This window comes from Eretmochelys imbricata, chromosome 2, assembly GCF_965152235.1.
Source record: "Eretmochelys imbricata isolate rEreImb1 chromosome 2, rEreImb1.hap1, whole genome shotgun sequence".
In the NCBI taxonomy this organism is placed as follows: Eukaryota; Metazoa; Chordata; order Testudines; family Cheloniidae; genus Eretmochelys; species Eretmochelys imbricata.
The window spans coordinates 37,207,407-37,231,921 of NC_135573.1; the positions used below are offsets into that span (position 1 = coordinate 37,207,407).

General features: G+C 37.6%; 1 protein-coding gene across 1 annotated transcript in view; it reads left to right on the forward strand.

The window, feature by feature from the left end:
* UBR5 (ubiquitin protein ligase E3 component n-recognin 5) overlaps window positions 1-24,515 on the forward strand; it is a 142,136-nt gene extending 117,621 nt beyond the window's left edge. Inside the window, exons 43-59 of the mRNA XM_077809900.1 lie at window positions 861-1,033; window positions 1,136-1,249; window positions 1,930-2,150; window positions 4,879-4,999; window positions 5,082-5,180; window positions 5,600-5,843; window positions 7,950-8,061; window positions 8,889-9,033; window positions 9,341-9,471; window positions 10,145-10,205; window positions 12,277-12,452; window positions 15,285-15,369; window positions 16,914-17,069; window positions 17,544-17,657; window positions 19,553-19,697; window positions 20,376-20,461; window positions 21,507-24,515. Of these exons, the coding sequence (XP_077666026.1) occupies window positions 861-1,033; window positions 1,136-1,249; window positions 1,930-2,150; window positions 4,879-4,999; window positions 5,082-5,180; window positions 5,600-5,843; window positions 7,950-8,061; window positions 8,889-9,033; window positions 9,341-9,471; window positions 10,145-10,205; window positions 12,277-12,452; window positions 15,285-15,369; window positions 16,914-17,069; window positions 17,544-17,657; window positions 19,553-19,697; window positions 20,376-20,461; window positions 21,507-21,719 (2,396 nt within the window). The 3' untranslated portion in view covers window positions 21,720-24,515. The remainder of the gene's footprint in view (window positions 1-860; window positions 1,034-1,135; window positions 1,250-1,929; window positions 2,151-4,878; window positions 5,000-5,081; window positions 5,181-5,599; window positions 5,844-7,949; window positions 8,062-8,888; window positions 9,034-9,340; window positions 9,472-10,144; window positions 10,206-12,276; window positions 12,453-15,284; window positions 15,370-16,913; window positions 17,070-17,543; window positions 17,658-19,552; window positions 19,698-20,375; window positions 20,462-21,506) is intronic.

The window sequence follows — 24,515 nt, forward strand, 5'->3', positions numbered from 1 at the left end:
TGTTGATACTTATCAGCTCCTCCAGGGGAAATATGCAGTCTTTATTTTGAGTTTTGGCAAGAGTATAAAGGAGGAATTGTCTGTCAGAATTTATTTTAAAGTAATATGTGTGTATGTCTCTTACTGATTCATGCTAGCTCATTTGCATACTTCAGTCCCATTGGTTGAAACTAGTTAGCAAATGAAACTGCAGGTCAGGACTGAAGTGCTTTGACAGAATTGGGGATACCCAGGGGTTCAGGACTGGAAGATCAGGGGCTGCTTCAGATGAGGAGCTGTATTAGCTCAGTAGGAGTGAGGCTCAGGATTTGCACTGTAGCTCCTCCACACTATTCCTGGCTCAGGTAAGATCATTTATCTTTGCCCAGTCAAAACTGTTCTAATTCATCTCAACATTGGCAGCACCAAATGAGCACAGTCAAAGGGAGAGGTGACCAAAGCAACCCTGCAAAGTTAGGTTTAGGGTAACTGGAGGGAATGAAAGGAGGGGCTGGTTGTGTTACCTCTGATGTAACAGTGCTACTGCTCAGACTCTTCTGCCTGCAGCACCAAATGGCACTGTCAAGGGGAACAACGAAGAGGAGCAGCTCAGAGGACTTAATAAAATTTAGGTTTACTGGCAGTATCCTGTAAAATTACTACAGGTTTAGGGTTAGAGACTGTGTTCTTGTACCTCCCACCAACTGCCAGTTCAGCTTACATAAGCTACGAAATGTGTGATCCTCTAGTATATTTAATTTCAACTTTGGCATTTCTTGGCTTTTAAATCCTTCACTTCTCATCCTTCATGTACTCTTAAGGTAAATTTTGTGTAACCTTTCCTAAGGTTTTTTAAGAGTAAAAACTTTTCTGATATTTAGGTGCTACACTTAATGACAAGGATGATGACTCCCTCCCAGCAGAAACTGGCCAAAACCATCCATTCTTCCGACGGTCAGACTCCATGACGTTCCTTGGTTGTATTCCACCCAATCCATTTGAAGTTCCTCTGGCAGAAGCCATCCCCCTGGCAGACCAGCCACATCTTCTACAGGTGACACCAGAGACAGTATGCTTGAGGATACTTATTTGTTGTTTGTTTTTCATTTCTAACTAAAGTATGTTATTTACTCAGCATGCTTCTGTTAATTTTCAGCCAAATGCTAGAAAAGAAGATTTATTTGGCCGTCCAAGTCAGGGTTTATATTCATCCTCTGCCAACAGTGGGAAGTGCTTAATGGAAGTGACAGTGGATAGAAACTGCCTTGAGGTACAGTTATAGGAATTTTGTTTTATTTCAAAGTGTGGCTTATGAAAGCTAATACTGTGTAATCCCTTTTAAAACAAATAAGACCATTATTGTGAATGCTTTACCATAGGGAAAGAATGAAGATAGCTTTTAAAATAGTGGTGGGTCTAAAATAGCCTCTTAAAATTTTAAAACTTACAAAAGTATGTTCAAAATATATTTTTATTTGTTTGAAAAAACAACTTATTTTCAACAGATACCTTTAATAATCAAATGTATGCTCTAATTTTTTCAAGGCTACAGTAATTTTGGGGGATTTACTTGAAATGCTAATAAATCAAGACTATTTGAGAGAAAAAGGGAATAAAAAATTCCCACCTCTAGAATGTCCTATTTAGATCACCCAGAGCCTGAACTGCTGCCATCTTGAAGTGCTTTTGTGCTTGAAATTCTGCAGTGTGTGGTCTGGGGGCAAGCTAAGTCTATCATACATTAAGTGCAGTTCTGTCCTGTATAAATAAATAAAATCAACAAGAAAATTATGTACAAAAGTTCTTCTAAAATTTTACACACTGGAATTGTGGTAGAAGCATATTCATCTACTCACGAAGGACAGTGTTCAGTTTTATTTATTTTATGTCTAATTCGAAAAGGTTCATGGTCTGCTTTAAAATGTAATTAAATGACATCTCCTTGTTTAGGTTCTTCCAACCAAAATGTCTTATGCAGCCAATTTAAAAAATGTTATGAGCATGCAAAATCGGCAAAAGAAGGAAGGAGAGGAACAAAATGTGCCAACAGAAGAATCTGAGACTTCAAAACCAGGGCCTTCAGCTCATGATCTTGCAGCACAGTTGAAAAGCAGCTTGCTGGCAGAGATAGGACTGACAGAGAGTGAAGGGCCACCTCTTACATCATTCAGGTACTCAAGGAGTAAAATCAAATTGTTCTATAAAATAATGCTAAATTAGCATAAAATCTTGCGGCGTTTCAAACCTTTAGTAAGAAACTTTTGGAAGTACTTAAGAGACTGAAAAATATTCAGGACACTTCTGAAACAGTTTCAAAGTTGGTTGGATGCAAAGTAGTGCCGACAGTTGAGCAGAGGTGGATAGGAAGATGAGTGAACTGGAGTGGAAGCCTTTTATTTCTTACATAGTTTGTATCCAGAGGAGGATTGATTGACTTTCTAGGTAGCCAAGTTCCATGCAGGAATTGGCACTATTACCGTCTGTACTGGGAATCTCAGCTGGGTACCAAAGATCATTTGATGGGTTTAGAGATTGAACTGCCTTCATTATTAGTCCCCTCCAGAAGAGAAGATTGGGATACGTAGGAAGAGTGGACAAGCTGGTGCTCTCACTGTTTGTTTTGCTACCTCTTCTAGATGGGACTTTGGTCTCTAAAGTAATGATTCAGCACCTTTTATAAGCACTAAAAGCATCCTTGAAAAAAAAAAATCCACAAAAACCACATTGTTAGGAAATGGTTAATGTTGAAATGTGTAGCCTGCTTAACACCTAAAAATGTTATACTTTCCGTAGAATAATTCCTCAACTTACGTGGTGGTGTTTTTGTTTGGGTTTTTTTAACAAAATAAAATAAAATTTTAAATTAATTTAAATTAAATTAAATAAATACCTTTGGAAATGAACATCTAAGGGATCCAGCAGCTTTGCTCATACTCTTTTTCTTCCTATCACACCATGCAAGTTACAACACCCTATTGAACCTAAATTGTGCCCTTTTGCTGGGTTCTGAAATAATATATCTGTGTGTGTATACACATATATAAGATATAATATGAAACTTAGAGCTGAATATTTCATAACCGTGAAATTCACAGGATTCATTAGCATAGATCAGAGCTCCATACATTTTATGTTTGAGTAATATTTTTATCAATGCACAGGTAAACATTTTCCTTGGAATTATGAAATATAGTCAATATATGTTTTTTAAATATATATAGACGTGGCTAATTGGTATGTTTACTGTTTATAATGAGTAATAGTAGTAATATCCCATATTTTAAAGTACCTTGGAAACAGATTCCTTCGTAAAGAAAAGGAATTTTCCAATTCCCTAGTAATTTTAACTTTATGTATGTATATATGCAAAGGAGGCAATCCTGAGACTGGGTAAGGAGAAGTTACTTGCATGGTAAGATGGAACGTAAAGAATTATATGGCATGAGGAGTGTGGTTCACCTCAAGACTTTCCTATTTTTGAGGGGTTTTTGAAGTAGAAGAATTACGTGGAAGACCGAATACATTTTCTAAGTGATAAGACTCCACTGATGCACACCTTAGCCTCGATTAGGAAATAGTTACGTTTTTCTTAATGAATTGTTTGTATAGTTGTTTTGGGTGCCATATGGTTAGGTTGGGTTGGCAAGTAAGACAGATTCCCTGAACATACATCTTGTAACATTCCTGTTTTCCTGCACCCACTTCTATGTCATCTTATGTGTTGTTCTTCTCTGTGGTTCTGCTATCCCTTTCATTTTCCCATGACGCACCACTTTCTCTCCTCTACATATGACCCCCTTCTGTCGACTCTCTCTCCCAAAACCTCCATTCCTAAATCTGAAATTGTGTTTCCATGTCACCCCCCCATATGCCCCCTCTCCACTGCCACACTCTTGTTTCTGGCTCATCTCAGCAGCTGGAGTCAGGTGGTCATTTTTATATATCTGTAAGTGTTTGTTTTTTTTTAAAAAAACAATGCTCTTTTTGCACTTAAATTCAGTTTCTAACACTCCCGACTCATCTCACATACATGCCCTCAAAAAAAAAAAAAAAAAAAATCCTAAAAGGCAATTCTCAGTTAGATGAGCAAAACAAATATGGAGTTTCAAGGCACCCCATCTGAAGAGATGATGAATGGGAAAAAGCATTAGAATAACGTTGGAGAAGTAAACAAAGCTAAACTTTTGTAAAAGCGTAACTTTAAAACTCTGACTTTTACACAACTTCCTGAAAAAGCATATCCTGAGATGAGATGCAGCATGCAGAATTTCAGGAAGAGTGGTGTCTCTTTGGAGAAGTTTGGAAGGATTTGAAAATTAGGCATAAAATGAACAGCTGCTTACTCCTCCATTATTTTAAAAAATAAATAAATGGAAATTACCAACTTGGTTGGCACAGATTTATTTAATTGGGCAAGCTTTGAAATGTTTCTTGCCAGCTTTGTGCGATCTGCTCCATCTCCTATGTATTACTTAACTCAGAGAAATGCCATAAGTTGCATGTGAGCTGATTTCTGAGCTGTATTTTTCAGGAGCTCTTCCAACAAAATCATATCCCTTATTGTAGCTTTCAGTTTTATTATCACTTAAAACTTTTTTTATAGGTGGTGACTGTCCTCAATAATTTACAGTGCCACTTAAAGTTTAAATTTTGTCCAGAACTTAACAACAAATGATTTCATGTTTGGTATCTCAGCCTCTACATTTGAACTTTCAGTTCAAACCAGAACATGAGCCGCCCTGAAGCTCCTATTTCTAGGTGCTAGAAAATCAGGAAATTGTTCCGAATGCAGTGATTTAAACAAAAGTAAAAATATACAACTGAGTACTATCAGAGGTTTAACTTAGTGTTTGCATTTTTTAAGTATTACAAGTTTGTTTTTTGTCCCTGTTCTACCAGGCCCCAGTGTAGTTTCATGGGAATGGTTATTTCTCATGATATGTTGCTAGGACGCTGGCGCCTTTCTTTAGAACTGTTTGGCAGAGTGTTCATGGAAGATGTTGGAGCAGAGCCTGGATCGGTATGTATTTTCTGTGTGGAAAATAGACCGCATTTTGTGTAATTAAATTCTACAGCTAATTTATTATTTTGGTTTTTTAAAGATCTTGACTGAATTAGGTGGCTTTGAAGTAAAAGAATCAAAATTCCGCAGAGAAATGGAAAAACTTAGAAACCAGCAATCCAGGGATTTAACATTGGAGGTAAAAAATTAGTTTTATTTTCCTGATTTATAATGTAATTAAAAGTTGAATGCAATGAAAACATCATAATATAATTTTATATTCTGTTGTTAAAGGTTTAACACACACTGCAGCTATCTGTGTTTTAGTAATTTGATATAGGAAGTTATGTTTCAAATTCTGTAGGCAAACATTTTGGAACACTTTTCAAGGAGGGGACTCCGGTGCACTGAATAGTGGTGCGTTGCAGTTACTGTGTAGTGTTATGGATTCCTCCTTCTGGTAGCTCCTTCCAATCATAGTATTTCATGGGAACTTTTATTCTGAAATACTAAAAATCCTCTTGAAATAGCATTTAAAGCTGAAATTAATATTTGATCTTTTGCTATGGCAATCATTACAGAAGGGTAAACGCTTAATTTAGCCTATGTATTTGCTAGGTTGATCGAGATAGAGATCTTCTAATTCAGCAGACGATGAGGCAGCTCAACAATCATTTTGGTCGCAGATGTGCTACAACTCCAATGGCTGTTCACAGAGTAAAAGTTACGTTTAAGGATGAGCCAGGAGAAGGCAGTGGTGTGGCACGAAGTTTTTATACTGCCATCGCACAGGCTTTTCTATCAAATGAGAAACTGCCAAACTTAGACTGCATCCAGAATGCCAACAAGGGTACCCATACAAGTAAGTACCATAGAGAAGGTATTCCGTGGCTACCATTAATCATAACTTTGGAGATGCTTTTCACTTTGGAATATTAACTCTGTTATGCCATCAGGGAGCTAAAAGTTCAATATACATTAGGAAAACCAGAAAGATGGCTAAATAACTTCTCCCCTTGATTCCCTGAAAATGTGAATCAGCCTTGACCTGAAGGAACTTCCTCCAGGCTGAAAGGATACATCCATTCAATTCTTTGCCTCTTGGTCAAAATTGCCAAAAAGGGATACTGATTTAGTATTTTTTGAGAGCTAGATACTTGTCCACTTAGAATCAGATCAAAGCCATCAACTTACTTCACTTAGAATATAAATTAGCCATGAGTATCTACTATATTTGGACATTGCCAATATGGTCATGAACAGACTACTGAAATATGAAAGGCTCTATAGCCCATGACCATCCCATCCAGTCCCACTTTGTCCCTGAGATATGAGTGAAGTGGTATGCTATACTAGCACTTCTCTTGTAGAAATTTAAGTTCAGTTTCTGCAGAAACTAAATTTTTCATGGCAGGGAGGGGAATATCTAGTTCTTGCAATTTCCTAGAGATTCTGAACGTGTGCCGGTGCACTTCAGGAAGACTAAAATAACTCTAGGAGCTGCATGCTTACTGTCCTAGCTGAGGTAAAAGATCCTAAATGTAATGGAGCAGCTGTGGTGGGAGCTGGTCACATGGCAACGGTACTTGGACAGTTTGGTGTGGCTGGAGCAGTGCAGAAGAATGGAGAACATCACTGTGAGATTCAAACTCTAATCCTCTACTACTGAAGTCTGTGGACTTAATAGTAGTGGCATTGGAGTCACTCTACAGCTGTTCCTCACCTACACACTATTTGGGGGCCAGGATAATAGAAGAAGAATACTTAGTCCTGCCATGAGTGCAGGGGACTGAACTAGATGACCTCTTGAGGTCCCTTCCAGTCCTATGATTCTATGGTAAGAATGGCTCTGTTTCCCCACAGTTCCTCTTAGAACCGCTGCTCAGATCATTTTAGTTGGAATTTGTGTAGAGTTCTACATTTGATCTGACTGTATGAACTTTTTCTGTTTATCTTAGTTATGTGTTAGCTGATTCCAAATAGCATCTTAAAGTCTATGTCAAAAATTCATTGATCGCTTTAGCAGAAACATCCAGCTGCTCTGGATTTGTGTACAAAGTCTGAATGAAATATCACCTCTTCTATCTCCATAACTGCTGTTTCTGCCTAACCCCAATATTTTTAAAGTCTCTCAGGGCATATCTACACTATAAACTTAAATCAACCTATGTTAAGTCAATTTACAGCCACTGTAGTAATTATTGCGAGTGGTTCGTGTCCACACTGATGTTCTTCTGAGTGCTTCCCCTTACTTAAGAGTGACAGAGTGGGGGACTGAGAGCCAGGGCTCTCAGCTCCGTGTCCAGCTTCCTGCAGGAAGCCCAGCTGCCCTGTTCCCCTCAGCTCCCCGCTGGGAACAGGGTGCCTGAGCGCAGCCCACCTTGGAGTGAAGACCAGGCAGCAGCTCAGCTGTGGAGCCAGCTTTCTTGTAAATTTACAAGAATGACAGCCAATAGATGTAAGTAACACAGAGTCTACAGGGACACTGCGTTGCCTTAACTACACCAACATAAGCCCCACGCCTCTCGTGGAGGTGGAGTTGTTACGTCAGTGTAGCAGGGCACTTACACGGGTGGGAGCAAGGCTGTAGTGTGTACCTAACATAATGAGGTCAACGTAAGGCATCTTACGCTGACCTAATACTGTAGTATAGACCAGGCTTTGGAGCACATATAATAGTGATTAACCCTTTAACAGGCAGCAACCATTTGAAACAGCTTAATCACCGAGTCTGTGACATAGAAAACACATCCTTAGTATTTTGAAAGCATATACCTGCCATAAGACTTCAAAAGCTGAAAAATAAACTTTTAACTAGATTTCAGTTTTGAATCCCATTGCGATCTGCTAAGCCATCTAGTCCACTAAAATTGTGCTCTTTTCCTGCACAAGCTATGCAATAAAGAGCTTGAAGTACATTGCATTGTATGAGGATGAGAAGTTTAAAACATTTTTTTCTTTTTTTCAGGTCTGATGCAGAGATTGCGAAATAGAGGGGAGAGAGATCGGGAGAGGGAGCGTGAAAGGGAAATGAGGAGGAGTAGTGGCTTACGAGCTGGTTCTCGAAGAGACAGGGATAGGTACATGATTTATCTGTAACTTATGTCCTGGTCACAAGTATTTTATGAAATAGATCAGCGATTCTCAAACTGTGGGGTGGGCCTCCCAAGGGAGGTGTGAGAGTGTGTCAAGGGAGGTGTAAGCTGTGTGGGTTTTCTTGTGTGTGTGTGTGTGCTTTTAAAAAAAAAAAAAAAAAAAAAAAAGGAGCTCTGGCTTTCAGCCCTGGGCGGCTGGGTCTCATTCAGAAGTGCCGTGCACACCCAGAAGGCAGAGATAAAGGGGACAGCTGGAGCCCAGCTGTGGTGGTGGTTTATGTATTTGGGGAGGCCTAATCAAATAGGTTTGAGAACCACTGAAATTAATGAATGTCTGTTCTAAAATTTGGACTCTCCTTTCTTCAAACTGAGAGGATACTATGCTTCTCTTTCAAGATAGAGCACTTATATTGAATAACTTTCCATATTCATTTTTTAATATAAATACGTGATCTAATGAATACGCCCATTTCAGCATCACTAGACCGTTGTTCAACCCCATCTCACAAATCACTCCTGTCATTGCAGTAGCCAAGACAAGAAATGCATTACAAACACCACCATTGTTACTTGGTGGGTTGTCCACCTTGTTTCTCCAAAAGATTGACAGAATTCAACTCTGTTCCCTTCCCAAACCTTTATATCCAACTAACTACATGGAATATTACAATTGCACAAACTGGTCCATACTATTTTATTTGTACATAAATAGTATTATCCAAGAGATTTGTACATTTCCTTTGCAACTAACATAGTCTTATCAAGTTTCACAAAATATAAACCAAGAGGGATGTAAACTGTCATTTTTAAAGGGACTTTAGAAGACAACTTTCCATTGACACAAGGCCCTTTAGACCAGCCTCAGAAGGGAATCCTAGTGATGATCCTGATCCTCTTCCAGCACATCGACAGGCCCTTGGAGAAAGGCTTTACCCTCGTGTACAAGCAATGCAACCAGTAAGATCAATCTGCGCAGTACACTTAAGTCTATTGTTGCTATGGGTATCTTTCACTTAAGATTTCTTTTCTTTATCCTTTGCTTGTGAAATTCATGACTTATTAAAATAGTTGAATTCTATAAGGGTATTTTTTTATCTCTCTTGTGACTTTCTCTAGTTTGTATTTCTACAACTTGTCATTTGACTCACAAATTTGTTTTAAATCTTGGGTGTGTTAAGATATGAAGGTTTTCAGAAAACCATATTTGAAACTGAGTGCACTGAAGGAATGATGGGACAGTAAGATCTTGAATTCTTATTTCCAGGCATTTGCAAGCAAAATCACAGGTATGCTACTGGAGTTGTCTCCTGCTCAGCTGCTTCTGTTACTAGCAAGCGAAGATTCCCTTAGAGCAAGAGTTGATGAGGCTATGGAACTCATTATTGCACATGGAAGGTAAAGGATTAAATAAAGATTCAGATAAAAAAGGAAGGCTGGTCTTGTGGTTAAGACAGTGATCTAGGATCCAGCAGATCTGGGTTCAGTTCCCTGTTCTGTCACAGATGTCCTGTTTGCCTTGGGCAAGTCACCTGATATTAGTACCCTCAGTTTCCCATTTGGAAAATAAGAAAGTACTTCCTCTTCCCCACAACTTCTACCTTGTCTCTTTAGATTGTAAACTCTTTGAGGCAAGGGCTACTTCTTACATTGTATATGTACAGTGCCTAGCACAAAGAGACCATTATCTTGGTTAGGTATCTAGGTCCCATTGTTATATAAATAATATGGTATTCTTGTTTGTGTTTTGCTTTAAAACCAACGTGTCGAGAAACTTCACTTTGCACAGTTTGTTTTCAGAACCTGGTTATAATGGCTTAGTATTCCTCCTGTCCAGCTGTAGAGATTGGTTGAGGAAACTCATCTGTATACATGCACGATAAAGAATTTGCAGTCTAGTTCCTTTCAAATTTTTCTTTACTAAATTCTGTTTTCAGAATCATATCTAGTGTTATTATTTTGACTTTTCATTTAAAAAATAAACTTTTCTAGTTTCAGCTCAGAATGTGACTATTTAATTGATAATGGTAAATTAAATCTTGGCTTGCCTCTTCTCCTCCCCTCTCCCCAGGGAAAATGGAGCTGACAGTATCCTGGATCTTGGGTTGCTAGACTCCTCAGATAAGGTACAGGTAAGAGATCTGTTTTGCATTGGGTTCACTTGTGAAATGGAGGAAATTTAGGATCTAGTTATATTGGCTTGCCATAAAAAGATGTATGGTTTTTTTTTAAAATAAATGTAACAGCCTGTAAGTGACCTGCCATTTTGCCTCAGTTGTCTCCTCTTGTCACATAAAATGTAGGGCTATCAAGCGATTAAAAAAATTAATCACAATTACTCGCACAATTACAAAGATTACTCACGTGATTAAATAATAATAGAATACCATTTATTTAAATATTTTTGGATGATTTCTACATTTTCAAATGTATTGATTTCAACTACAACACAGAATATAAAGTGTATAGTGCTCACTTTATATTTATTTTGATTACAAATATTTGCACTGTAAAAAATGAAAGAAATAGTATTTTTCAATTCACCTAATACAAGTACTGTAGTGCAATCTTTATCATGAAAGTTGAACTTACAAATGTAAAATTATGTACAAAATATAATTGCATTCAAAAATAAAACAATGTAAAACCTACAAGTCCACTCAACTTCAGCCAGTCACTCAGACAAACAAGTTTGGTTACAGTTTGCAGGAGATAATGCTGCCCACTTGTTTACAATGTCACCTGAAAGTGAGAACAGGTGTTTGCATAGCACTGTTGTAGCCAGTGTCACAAGATATTTACATGCCAGATCCACTAAAGATTCATGTGTCCCTTCATGCTTCAACCACCATTCCAGAGGACATGCGTCCGTGCTGATGACTAGTTATGCTCAATAACGATCCACAGCAGAGCAGACTGACGAATGTTCATTTTCATCATCTGAGTCAGATGCCACCAGCAGAAGGCTGACTTTCTTTTTTGTGGTTCGGGTTCTGTAGTTTCTGCATTGGAGTGTTGCTCTTTTAAAACTTCTTCTGAAAGCATGCTCCCCACCTTGTCCCTTTCAGATTTTGGATGGCACTTCAGATTCTTAAACCTTAAGTCGAATGCTGTAGCTATTTTTAGAAATCTCACATTTGACAAAACTCAAAGGTGGTACCAATCTGCTGTGGAAGTGTTTTTAAAACGAACGTGTGCTGGGTCATCATCTGAGACTGCTATAACATGAAATCTATGGCAGAATGCAGGTAAAACAGAACAGGAGACATACAGTTCTCCCCCAAGGAGTTCAGTCACAAATTTAATTAACGCATTATTTTTTAATGCACATCATCAGCATGGAAGCACGTCCTCTGGAATGGTGGCCGAAGCATGAAGGAGCATTTGAATGTTTAGCATATCTGGCAGGTAAATATCTTGCAGTGCCGGTTACAGAAGTGCCACGTGAACACCTGTTCTCTCTTTCAGGTGACATTGTAAATAAGAAGTGGGCAGCAGTATCTCCCGTAAATGTAAACAAACTTGTTTGTCTTAGCGATTGGCTGAATAAGTAGTAGGACTGAGTGGACTTGTAGGCTCTAAAGTTTTACATTGTTTTGTTTTTGAGTGCAGTTATGTAACAAAATATCTACACTTGTAAGTTACACTTTCACAATAAAGAGATTGCACCACAGTACTTGTATGAGGTGAATTGAAAAATACTATTTCTTTTATTTATCATTTTAAAAGTGCAAGTATTTGTAATAAAAATATAAAGTGAACCCTAGACACTTTGTATTCTGTGTTGTAATAGAAATCAATATATTTGAAAATGTAGAAAAACACTGAAAAATATTTAATACATTTCAATTGGTATTCTATTGTTTAACAATGCAATTAATCGCCATTAATTTTTCTGAGTTAATCACGTGAGTTAACTGTGATTAATCGAAAGCCCTAATAAAGTGAAGTGTTTTTTTACTTATTCTTCGCTGAAAGGATCTGCTTCTTTAATTTGTTGTTTTTCAGAATAACGAAGTAACTGCTCAATTATTTAAAAATCCACCATTGCCAAATATTACCAGACTTTTGAAATGGCGAGACTCAAAAATCTTTTGGTCCAACAGTGAGCAGGTTTCAGTATTCAGTGGATAGCAAAAATAGGATAGACATTTGATTTTTTTAACTGAAATTCTAAATTAGCTTCTTAATCTTTTGTACTAGGAAAATAGAAAGCGACATGGCTCCAGTCGCAGTGTGGTGGACATGGAATTAGATGATACAGATGATGGTGATGATAATGCACCACTATTCTACCAACCTGGGAAACGAGGTTTTTATACGCCAAGGCCTGGCAAAAACACAGAGGCAAGGTTGAACTGTTTCAGAAACATTGGCAGGTACAATATTAAGCTAGTTTGCTAGTCTTGTGTTCTCTTGGCATTTCAGATATTTCGGTAGCTTATATTTCTCCAAAGAGAAAAGCTGTAATAGAGTTCTCATCTTGGGTTTGAAATCATGTGGGGGAACCTGAACAACTCAGTCTGTTAAATCTTGAGAGAAATCTTCAATTTTTGCAGTAATACCCCTCAACATACGTACACGTGTGTGTGTGTGCGCGTGTGCGTGAGAGAAAATAAAATGTTGGTAGCATCAGATTTATTGCACCGTTGGCATTTCAGGTCCCATGACTCCCTGGTCTCTGAGGACATAAATTTTCTGTAAAAGGCAACTATTTTGCTGATTTCTTAAGCTAAAATTTGTATCTTTGTGCTTTTGCTTTCCCTGCTTCCTTTTTATTTTGTAAGTATGCCAGAGAAGCAGGACCTTAAAGTGCCCCAGTACCATCCACATTATGTCTAAGTTGCATATGCACAGCCAGCAGAACAGACAATAACTGTCTTGGCTTTGATATCTGTGTCCAGATGTCAACATGGGCTCTGAAGTTCAAAAGTGAGTTTCCCTGAAATCATTCCTGGTTCTCCTTCTCTCTCTCTTCACACCCCTGCTCGCACTCGCTCTCTCTCTCTCTCACACACACACAGTTTTCATAGGCAAACAGTCCTCAAATAAACAGTTGAGCATCCTTGCTGGACATCATGACTATCAATATTTCCCACATTGGTAAAGCTCTTACAAAATAGGTGCTCAAGCTGTGTTTCCACAAACAACCTGCTAGCTCTGGTATAGATGGACTCCAGGACTCTGCTCATGTTGTTGGGCACTCCCTTGAGAGGGAAGGGGAAAAAAAAAGGCTTCTCTTCCCAAGAAAACAAGGTGTGTATCAAGTAGAACTCGCTCCAAAGATATTTCACTTTTCTAGACTTCTCAATGCTTGTTCAAGTGTTCTTATATATGCCTTCATCGCCTTATGTCTGTATAATAACAGTGCAGTATACTTGGGTATGAAGACACCAGTCCTTGGAGAACCTCCAACTAGTACAGAACCCTACGCTGCATTCCTCAGCAACACTGGCTACTTTGAGCCCATCTGACCTGGCCTCTGCTCTATATGTTGGCTTTCCAGAGACTATTGAGTAAAGTTCAAGATCTCAGTCCTTACCTTCAAGGAGCTTAGTGGCATGGGCCCAAAATGTTTAAAGAGACTGCTTAAAGCTCCAGGATGAGGACCATGGTCAAGAACTCTACTTCTGTGGCACAGTGGAACTTTCTACCACAGGGATAAAGCTTGTCTGTGCAGGAGACTAAGCTTTCTCAGTGACTAGTCTGACTGTGGAATTAACTATGTCACAAATTAAGGGCTGTCACAAACCTCACCACGTTCCACTCCAAATTCAAGGTGCTCTTCTTTCACCTTGTCTTGTCTGAAATAAATGCATAGTAGTGTGTATGTTAAACAAAACACTACACTGCACAACTTCTCTCCCTGGGGAGTGATGAGAGAAGGAGACTAAATGACATATGACAGAATTTAGTTGTATTGCCTAACACTGCTTGAAGGTTCTCAATGCTGTGTCGATGAGGGCAGAATAAGAACCTATTGTAGGATAGGATGAAGTCCTCTAATTACACTATTTCATACAGTAAAGGTAACTTTTCAGTTCTGAATATATTGTGGGGCCTGGTGTTGTCTTCCTACCACATTGCTTCATCTCCACTGAAAATGTATGTGACAGAAGGTTGCTTCTGACATCTGTCATTGTTCCTTTGTGGGATCATGTGCTTCAGAACAAGGCTTGTGACTAGTGTTTGCTCTCTTGAATAAGTCAGTGAATGTTTTTGCACCCCATTGGCACTAATGGACTCAGTGCACCTGACTTTGAAGTAGGTGATCATGAGGAAAAACATGCAGGATTGCTCTGCTGAGGCGCTTTTTAGAGCGAATTTGTGGAAGTCCATAGGCTTCTGGCTGGAGAAGAATGACACCCTTAAAAATCCACTCACTTCTTGATTGTTTTCACTCCAGTACAGCAGATTCTCCTAATTCCAGAAGAACCATGTCTGTGTTTTGTTTGACTGCATTTTTTATTGTAACAACTGAACCCATAGCTTCAAAGCTCATTCAATCATTTGATATTTACTTACACAGCCAGACTCATAATTTTCCAAACAGATTTATAGGGCAGGTATGTAGAGTTCTTTTCACACCATTATGAAGTGTAATTGATCAGCCAGAAGGCAGCTATCAAAATTCATTTTAACAGCCTTTTTGCAGAAACAGTTTTTGCCTAAGTTGTCCTGTCTGTGTGGGTTTGTTTTGTTTTGTTTTAATTTTTGGGAACCCTCTTATTTTATCCCTATTTTTGCTGAGACTCACATAAAATAGGTTTGTTTTCTTTCCACTAACTTTTTATATTATTGGTTATTTTTGGATATTTTCTTTCATAGAAATATCTGTGGAGATTTTTAGTCTCCAGGAGTGGAGTTCTGTTGCAGCAGGTATTTTTGAGGAAGTGATCCTTCTTTACCCATGATTGTTCTTTCAGGAAAAATAGCGGATTATTTTTTAACCAAGCTTCCTAGAAAAACTTTCCCCATGGGATGAGGTACTGTATGCACCATTTTGGAAACAGTGATTTATTTTGGGGGATGTTGGCATTGGGAATTCTTAAATATGAGGTTTTATAATTGGAAGCCAGCTTCAACCTGAATTCCAGAGTTAATTTTTTTTTTTTTTTTTCTTGTTGAAATATTCAGGAAACTCTTTTGAATCCCACTTTTTTAAACAATTTCCTTTTGTGATTTTCTAATAGTACTCTTTTTGTTCTCAGAATTCTAGGGTTGTGCTTACTGCAGAATGAACTGTGTCCCATCACGTTAAACAGACACGTTATCAAAGTTCTTCTGGGCAGAAAAGTAAGTTGATCAGACATCTGAATTGCCTTTAAGTACATAAGATTTAGTTTTTAAATTTTTTTTTTTTTTTTTTTTACAAAGTATATGTTTTGATGTTAACACTGTGCTTGTTTGGCAATACTAGATTTAATTAAAGCAGTTTTGATTTTTTTGTTGTCTTACAATTAAACTGAGTTTGCCAAGTGGATGCCAAGAAATTGACTGAGGCAGGTTTCCAATGACATAATGTGCGCGCTCGCTCTCTTTCTATATACATCTATATCTATCTGTCTCTATTAATTACATATTTAAAACGGGACAGGGTTGATCTCCCTTTTTTTTTTTGCTCGTGAAGTTGAAGAACCAGTGCTGTAGCATTAGTTCTCTCTTGCTCTTTCTATGTTAATATTTTCAAAAAGGCATTTTGTTTAACAATTGAGAAAATTCTTTAATCAGATTTCAAATTCTGCTTCAGGTGAAGACATAAAATTTAAATGCAGTCCAGCAATTGCCTATGTTTTAACTGTTTTAGGTCAAGATCACATTTTTATTATCTTTTGGCAATATACCTCTCAATATGGTACCTGATGCAACAAACTAAACAAAGTTTTCCATTATCCCTGGCCTTCATTTTGGTGTTTGTTTAAAAAAAAAAAAAAAAAAAGACAATGACTGGCTCTGATGGCTAAAATGGATATGATTTTAACAAATGGGGCAGGGGAATGGTGACAAAGGAGCAAGCGGGTATGGATGCACAAGAACACCCCAATCCGTTTCCAAAACAGAAGGACAATCTCCTTGCTCTACCATCTGAGTAAAAGACTCCTAGGGTTCCCTCATGACGACAGCAGAGGAGTGGGCAACATGGGAAAAATGAGAAGCACCAAAATTCCCTGTAGTTGAGTTTAGGGGCACCACAAAGTACTGTCTTAGATGGAAAGACAGATAATCGATGGAGCAATGGCCCCCAAAATGGGGCAAAAACGGAAAGGATCTGCTCAAAAGATCTGCTTGTTGAGGGTAGGAGGGCAACTACTGGGCACAAAAAACGTCCACCTATAGGAGTTCACAGCTGCTGGGAAGAAGCTTTCTTTCTGTGAAGGTGCAGGTGAATTTTCTTTCCAGAGTTTTAGGGAGTGTGGAGATGAGGAAAGGAGTGGTGACACATGTGACCCCATTTTCAAATCCTCTTGAAAAATCCACCAAGGTCTGTTCTGACCCAAGCTGATTTATGGAAAGGATACGTTCCAAGAGTTCAGTTGCCTAGATCTATAGTCATTCTTAGTGTGGGCAAATGCTTTACAACCTTCTCTGTGCTTTGCCAATGCACTTCAATCTGGTGTTATGTTCCTGCACCTCAGAAAATCAGGATGAGAATGGAAATTACATTTATTTATTGATTGATTGATTGATTGCCATTCTTTCCAAGTGTTTGAGTAAATGCCTCATTACATGGCTATTTAGGTGCCTTATGCTAGTGTACATATTGTATCAGTTCTAGATCTAATTATGTTGAATATATTTATAAAAACAATGCTACATATCAAACATCTACCTTATTTTAGGTGAACTGGCATGACTTTGCTTTTTTTGATCCGGTTATGTATGAGAGCTTGCGGCAACTTATCCTAGCCTCCCAGAGCACGGATGCTGATGCTGTTTTTGCAGCAATGGATTTAGCATTTGCAATAGACCTGTGCAAGGAGGAGGGTGGAGGGCAGGTAGGTGCAAGCTGAACTTGACTTTACAGTTTAATGTTACTTGTTCATAGCCTGTCAAACCCCAGACTGTAGATTTAAGGTGAGATTTTTCTAAACTGATTAAGTGTTCAGGAGCCCAAGACCCATTGAAAGTCGGTGGGATTTGTGTTTCTAAATCACTTAAGTATTTTTGAATATCCCACCCCTAGTATTTATGGGCTGTTTAGTATAATCTAAATGAGAAATCAGCAGTACCACTATTATTGGTCTCATCACGAGGACTGGTTTTAAATGTAAAACTTCTGTTCATGGTAATGGTAATAGTCCGAACCAATAACCTATTGAAAACTTGTTTTAAGAGTGAAAAAGCTGTATAACACCACAATATATTTACTGCATACAGTAATAGAAATGATACTCTTGTTTTAACTGTTTCTTTTTTCTGCTTTTAAAGTATGTTTTTAAATCCTCTCCCCTTTTGCTACTTCATCATAGGTTGAACTTATCTCCAATGGTGTAAATATACCAGTCACCCCTCAGAATGTTTATGAATATGTCCGGAAATATGCAGAACACAGAATGTTGGTAGTAGCAGAACAACCTCTACATGTAAGTGCTTTGTAGTGTTTTGGAATGATTCTGTCTATTTCTGCATATGCCGTGTTCCATTCCAAGTTGTCCAACTTCTGAAGGGTATTAATCTTTGTTTCTTGTTACACAGTTGCTAACTTAATCATGTGGAGACCTCGATTACCCTAAAAGCTCATTTGAATAGAAAGAAGGATATAAATTCAAAGGAAGAATTAAAGTTAGCTCAATGACTAGTTAAACTTCAGCATTTACATATAGATTAAAAAATTAATATCTTGAATTTACATAACATGTATACTGGGGAAATGCTTATCTTCAAAGACATATGGATTCTGTAAAATCTTCCATTTTTCTCTATTTCTTTGTCAGCCTAGATTTATTTAACCTCTTAGCTCAGAGATATAACAAGCCAAACTCTGACAGCATAAAGTCACTGGAGCTTCTGGCCTCCTTATGCCTGCTCTGTGCAGGATCAGTGTGGCTAGTGACAGCAGAATTTTTGTTCTTACCATTGTTGATATTTTTTTAACAAGAAAAATGACCAGAATCTGTCTCAAATTATATTAAAAGTAAAACTTGGTCTTGTTTTTAGAAGCTTGTTTTGAAATAAAGGATTAGATATAAAAATATTTGCTTTATGATCACTGATTTAGAGACCAGTGTTTAGGGCAATTTACTGGACTGCTAAACTGTTTCCAACCATTGTAGGCCATGGGATATTAGACTTTTGAAATTATATTGTCCTTATTGTCATTTGCCTCCCCACCTTCCCGTGCCCCAAATTGCAGTTCTGACATGATTTATCAGTTAGTATCTCCTGAATATTCATTTCAAGAACATAATAATGGCCATAATAAGTCAGACCAAGGGTTCATCTAGCCCAGTGTCCTCTTATCCAACAGTGTCTGGTGCCAGATGCTTCAGAGGGATTGAATGATCCATCCCCTGTTGTCCAGTCCTGGCTTCTAGCAGTCAGAGGTTTAGGGACACCCAGAGCATGGGGTTGTGCCCCTGACTATCTTGGCTAACAGTCGTTGATGGACCTGTTCTCTGTAAAATTATTTAATTCTTTTTGAACCCAGTTATACTTTTGACCTTCAAAATCTCCTGGCAACGAGTGCTATGGGTTGACTGCATTATGTGAAGAAGTACTTCCATATGTTTGTTTTAAAATTGGCTGCCTATTAATTTCATGAAGTGACCTCTGATTCATGTGTTACGTGAAGAGGGTAAATAACACTTCCCTATTGACTTTGTCCACGCCATTCATGATATTGTAGACCTCTATCATATTCCCCCTTTAGTTGTCTCTTTTCTAAGATGAACAGTCCCCGTCTTTTTAATCTCTTCTCACGTGGAAGCTGTCCATACCCCTTCTCATTTTAGTGGCTTTCTAATGAGATACAGCTACAGCATTAGTTTTTAAGTTTAGTGGTTCTCAAAGAGGCAGATTTTTAAAGCAGTCTCATAATTCAAGGAAGTGGGAATTTCAGGTAGAGGGCAGCAAGGTAATAAAAAGAATTGTGGATATATTGTAACTGAGTAGGACATAGAAAAAACGGCTATATTGAAAAGTTCAAATTCCAGTGAGAGAGAGAGCACTTGTTTGTACTACCAGTGGTTTGCAAGGTGCCAACCTTAAAAATAATTGTCACTGGTTCCCTTAGTCTAGCAATGTTTGTTGCTGGTCTAGGCCTGAATACTGCAAGTTCTAGACCATGGGCCCATATAGCTTCCATTCAAAAAAACATTTTTACCATTTGAGATTGAACATGGAAGAGGTGAACGGCCAAGAGGAAAATCAACTGATATTTGTGAGCTGTGAACTTCCTTGTATGTAACTTCTCAGAGATTCACTTAAACAGTAGCAAAGGTGATCAGTGTAAAGTGAATCGTGTGACTCTTTCTTTCAGGCAATGAGGAAAGGTCTGCTGGATGTGCTTCCAAAGAATTCATTAGAAGACTTGACAGCAGAAGATTTCAGGCTTTTGGTAAACGGCTGTGGTGAAGTAAACGTCCAAATGCTGATCAGCTTTACATCTTTCAATGATGAGTCAGGTATGAAATATGTAGTCTGTTTAGGAAATGAGCTGTACAGCTAGAAATTTAGCAGTATTCACCTGTCTGTCCTTTATATAGAGATGGATAGCAAAGATAATTTTTTTTCAACTTTTTCTAAGCTTAAAACCAGCTCTGTTCATTGACCTTAATGAATGGCTCTAAATATAATATTTTAAAAGGATTTTCAGTGTGCCGGACCCTATTATTTGCCACTTTTAAGCATCTTCACTCAAAATGGAAGAGAACAATACACAACTCTTTCCAGGCTATCACTATATAAATAATCCATCAGAATGCAAGGAGAGCAAATTATGGGTTGTGCTATTTTTTCCTGCCAAATCCTGGCCTGACCATATATTTAGAGTTATGATTGATGTAGTGTAATATTTTTAAAGCAATATTTCATTGACCTGTTACGAACTTAGATACAACTAGTTAGTAAATCACATGGTGTCTTAATTTTATTAGTTGTTTACACCAGTGTTCTTCAGTCTAGTCCTTTAATGTAAACACTTTTGAATGTGTGTTTGACATAGAATTGTCCTTGTTCCTGGTGTGCCGGTTTTGTGGGGAGGGGTAGTGACCCTAAGTATTTTACTTGCTGGTGTATATAAAACATGTGCTCTAAATGTTCATTGTCAAATACATTTAATTTAATTATTCTGTTTCAAACAGGAGAAAATGCTGAGAAGCTTTTGCAGTTCAAGCGTTGGTTTTGGTCCATAGTTGAGAAGATGAGTATGACAGAAAGACAAGATCTAGTAAGTTGTCCTTCCCCTGTAAAAGGTTGCTTAAGACTGTTTTTCAACAATCAGTATTGCTTTTTAGTATTTTTTGTTTGTTTGTTTTAACGGAAAGGTTTTCTACACTGGTAGAGTGGCAAAGTAAGTACTAGGGAGTTAGTGCAGTAGGCTTTCAGCTCTGGAGACTGAATATGAAACCTAGCTTTGTTCACAAGAAAATTAATATTGGTGTATCCTTCTTTGTCCATATCTCAGAACTCTGAAGCATATATGCAGTCCATGTTTTAGAGGTTTCACACTAACAGGTGGTCAGAGCATCAGGTTTGAATTGCGTTTATGGAGGATTGGAAAAGTTTGCTTGTTGTGCAGTGTATTCACCCACTTTTTTAAAATGTTCTCTTTTGATCACCTCAGAGATGTGAACCTTCTCATTTTTGAATGAACTGCAAAAAAGAAAACAAGGACTGGTGTAAAAAGGAAAATCTAGAGAGGATTGGTTTAGGCAAAGAACTCAGGGTGCAATGCAGTATTCACTTTGCTCTGCAAGAGGATATTTCACACTTCTAATACTTTTCAAGTAAACTCTTGGTACTGCAATTGCTAGCTGTTAATGCATTTGGTATCAGTGCTGTATTTTATAGTAATTTGATATAAAGTGGCTAATTCGATTATATATAAAAGTTTCTGATACACAGACATTATCCTCTTCCCAAAAGGACAGGAAATCCCAACTTCCTGCACCAAGATGTGGTTAATATCATTTGGAGAGTGTTGCTTCTTTTGATAAGTTGCTTTGATAAATGTGGTATTATATATTTGTAGTTGAAAGAAGAGAGGAAATGACTGGGAGTTTAACATTATCATAATAGTACACAGTGTAACCACTGAGTCTCTACACTACAAGGAATGTTTTATGTTCAAGCACCATGACTGCCCTGTGACTTTCCCATTTTACTCATGTCAAAATAATGATCAGTATGTGATACCAATGTTTATACCATGGAGACAGTTTAAATATTTCTAGACCAGCAAAAGTTACAGCCTACTTTTTCTATTCTTTTAGGTTTACTTTTGGACATCAAGCCCATCATTGCCTGCCAGTGAGGAGGGATTCCAGCCCATGCCATCCATCACAATAAGACCACCAGATGACCAACATCTTCCTACAGCAAACACTTGCATTTCTCGCCTTTATGTCCCACTCTATTCCTCTAAACAGATTCTGAAACAGAAATTGTTACTCGCCATTAAGACCAAGAATTTTGGTTTTGTGTAGAGTATAAAAAGTGTGTATTGCTGTGTAATATTACTAGCTAAGTTTTGTAGATTTTTCCATTTGTCTATAAAAGTTTATGAAAGTTAATGCTGTCATACCCCTGGTGGTACTTTATTGATTAAATGCAAACATTCCTGTACTAAGTTTGTAACCTACAGGCCTAAGGAGAACTAGCAATGTTTGACTGTAACAGTTCGCTAGTCAATAACTTCTTGGCCTAACCCCAGCCAAAGATGACAGCAGAACAATATAATTTACACTGTGATTTATCTTTTTGCTGAGGGAAAATATGTAAAATGTTCAGAAAATTCACTGCTGCCTTTGTGAAAAGTGTTTCAGCAAAGGTTCTTGTATAGAGGGAGTAGGGAATTTCAAAATAAAAAATTAAGTATGTTCTGTGTTTTATTTTAACTTTTTTTATGGTGTTTAATTTGTGGTTGGCTGCAGTTGTGTATCATGTATATTGAACTTGTAAAAAGTTCTTCACAGTTCAGATCCAAGAGTTGGAATCATTCACTTTTACTTATGAAACCACTTTCATTGCAATTTCTGTTCTGATTGCATTGAACTCTGGCACATTAGATCCCATCACTAATATTTTGCATGTAGTCTGTACCTTTAGTGAGGTTTTTTGTACATATGATGAGGCCAATGCACATTATTTCATATTTCACAATCAACATTTTTGTATCCCTGTTTCAGTAAGCAGACAGTCAGGAGATTGTTCCATTTCCAGTTATAACCAGACACTTGAACTGCGGTATCTCAACTGTGTAAACTCAGCCTGGGCACTTTCTGGTAACTGTAAAATGTTTATAAGATCATGATTATTGAAGATACATTTTGGAAAATTTTAATGTTCGTGAGCAGCTTAACTACTTTTGTATCTAGCCTTTTTTAAGTATCTTGTTACAGTTTTTTAATAAAGAAATTATAGACAAAATACCAAGTCATATTGAAGACACAATAGTTTTTATTTATGTAACTCTGAATATTTTAGTTTAACAGCCTACACCAGACACAGTTGTCCATTAAAAATCTCAATTTCTTAACTGAAAAATTGATCTGCATCTGCACTATATAATAAACAATAAATAAATAAATAATGGAAGCAGTTCAGCTCACATTTTACAGTTAGCAGAGAATCCTGAATGGAGCAAGCCAGGCAATCCCTTCTCTTCACAAAAATGCAGAATTTAAGGGAAAGTTTCTCCCTAATAATCAAAATGGATTATGATGGAATAAATCTGCAGATTCGTTGTAGTGGGACCTACTGTATTTCCACTCTTTTTTAATAAAGCGATTATTGGTTTTACAAGGGTAGTCTTTGAACATATAGTAGCCTAGTACTTTTGTCATTAAATTCTTAATGCTTTAATGATTTCCATTATAAATGTTGGAAGGCCATTAGTAAAGGAAGGAGCACCTTTGGCTGCCCTTGCTATCAAATTGTGATGCTTGCTAAGACTTAATAGAGTAGACTGATGATGATGGGTTTTGATGAGACTTTATTGTTCTCCTACTTTTCCCTGCACTCTGAGACTCCATACTGCAATGACCTTTCCTTGCTGAAGGGTGCTAAACTGGTTTTCCACCAAAATTGGTTAATGCCACTTTGAGTGCCAAGCAGAGGTGGATGACCAAAAGTGACCTAAGCTCCTTCCTTTTTCCACCCTACCTAAAAATGCAGCATCCTGCTTCTGTAGCACCTCTAAATCTTGCATGCATGGAGGAGGGCTTGGGACCATAACTGATCACCATGTGTGCCACTTTGACTCTGAAGATTGTTTTATAAGACTAACTCTTCTAGACTTGCTTAGTTAAACTGCAGGTGTACCAAGTAAACCAGGAGAAATATTTCCACATGTATTAATGAAATAATAATAGCATTCCCAAGAACAGCCCTCATAGGCGCGGGGAAGGTTTCAAGTGGTTAGGTAATGGGGACTGGGAGTCTGGTATTTTGGATTCCGTTCCTGTATCTGCCACTGTGACTTTCAGCAAGTTATTTTAGACAAGCCCTCAGCTCAAAGACTTAAACACATGCTGCACTGCTTTTACTAGAGTGGTGTATAGTTAAAGCAGTACAACCTCCCTGATGTGGGTGCAGTTATATACTGGTATAAAGGTGCTTTATACCAGTATAGCTATTCCTGCATGGGAAGGGAATACACTATACAGGTATAAGGCACCTTTATACCGGTATAACTGTCCACGCTAGGGGTTGTACCAGTATAAATACTTCAGTAAAAAAAAAAATCACAGCCCTAACTGAAATAGTTCATATTGGTACAAAAACTGTAGATCAGGCCTCAGATTCACAGTCCATAAAATAAAGAAGCTGCCTCCCTCTCAAAAGCTTTGTGAGGCTTAATGGTGTAAAACTCATCCAAGATCCTCTGATCAAAGGCCGTATGTAAGTGTAAAGTATTGTGTATATATGTATTGTGTGTATATGTATAAAAATGTATGTGTATGTATAACATATAAATATATGTTATATGTATATATATTTCTGTATATAGCATAAACATTTTTTTAAAACCTGTACTGTATAGCTAGGCAGAAACTACACAGGTAACTAGTCTTATACAGTAGTTCACCATATATACACAACCAAGGCACTCTGATGACATAAGCAGAGGGATAAACCAGAATAATTTATGTTGCCATCATTGACTTGAAATGTGTATGTTGCTTTATAAAATAGCTTTTCTCTGTATGGTATATTTAAGCAATATCAAGGTTTTTAATAAGAAAAATGTTTATTAAAATCATACACTTGTTTCCCTTTGA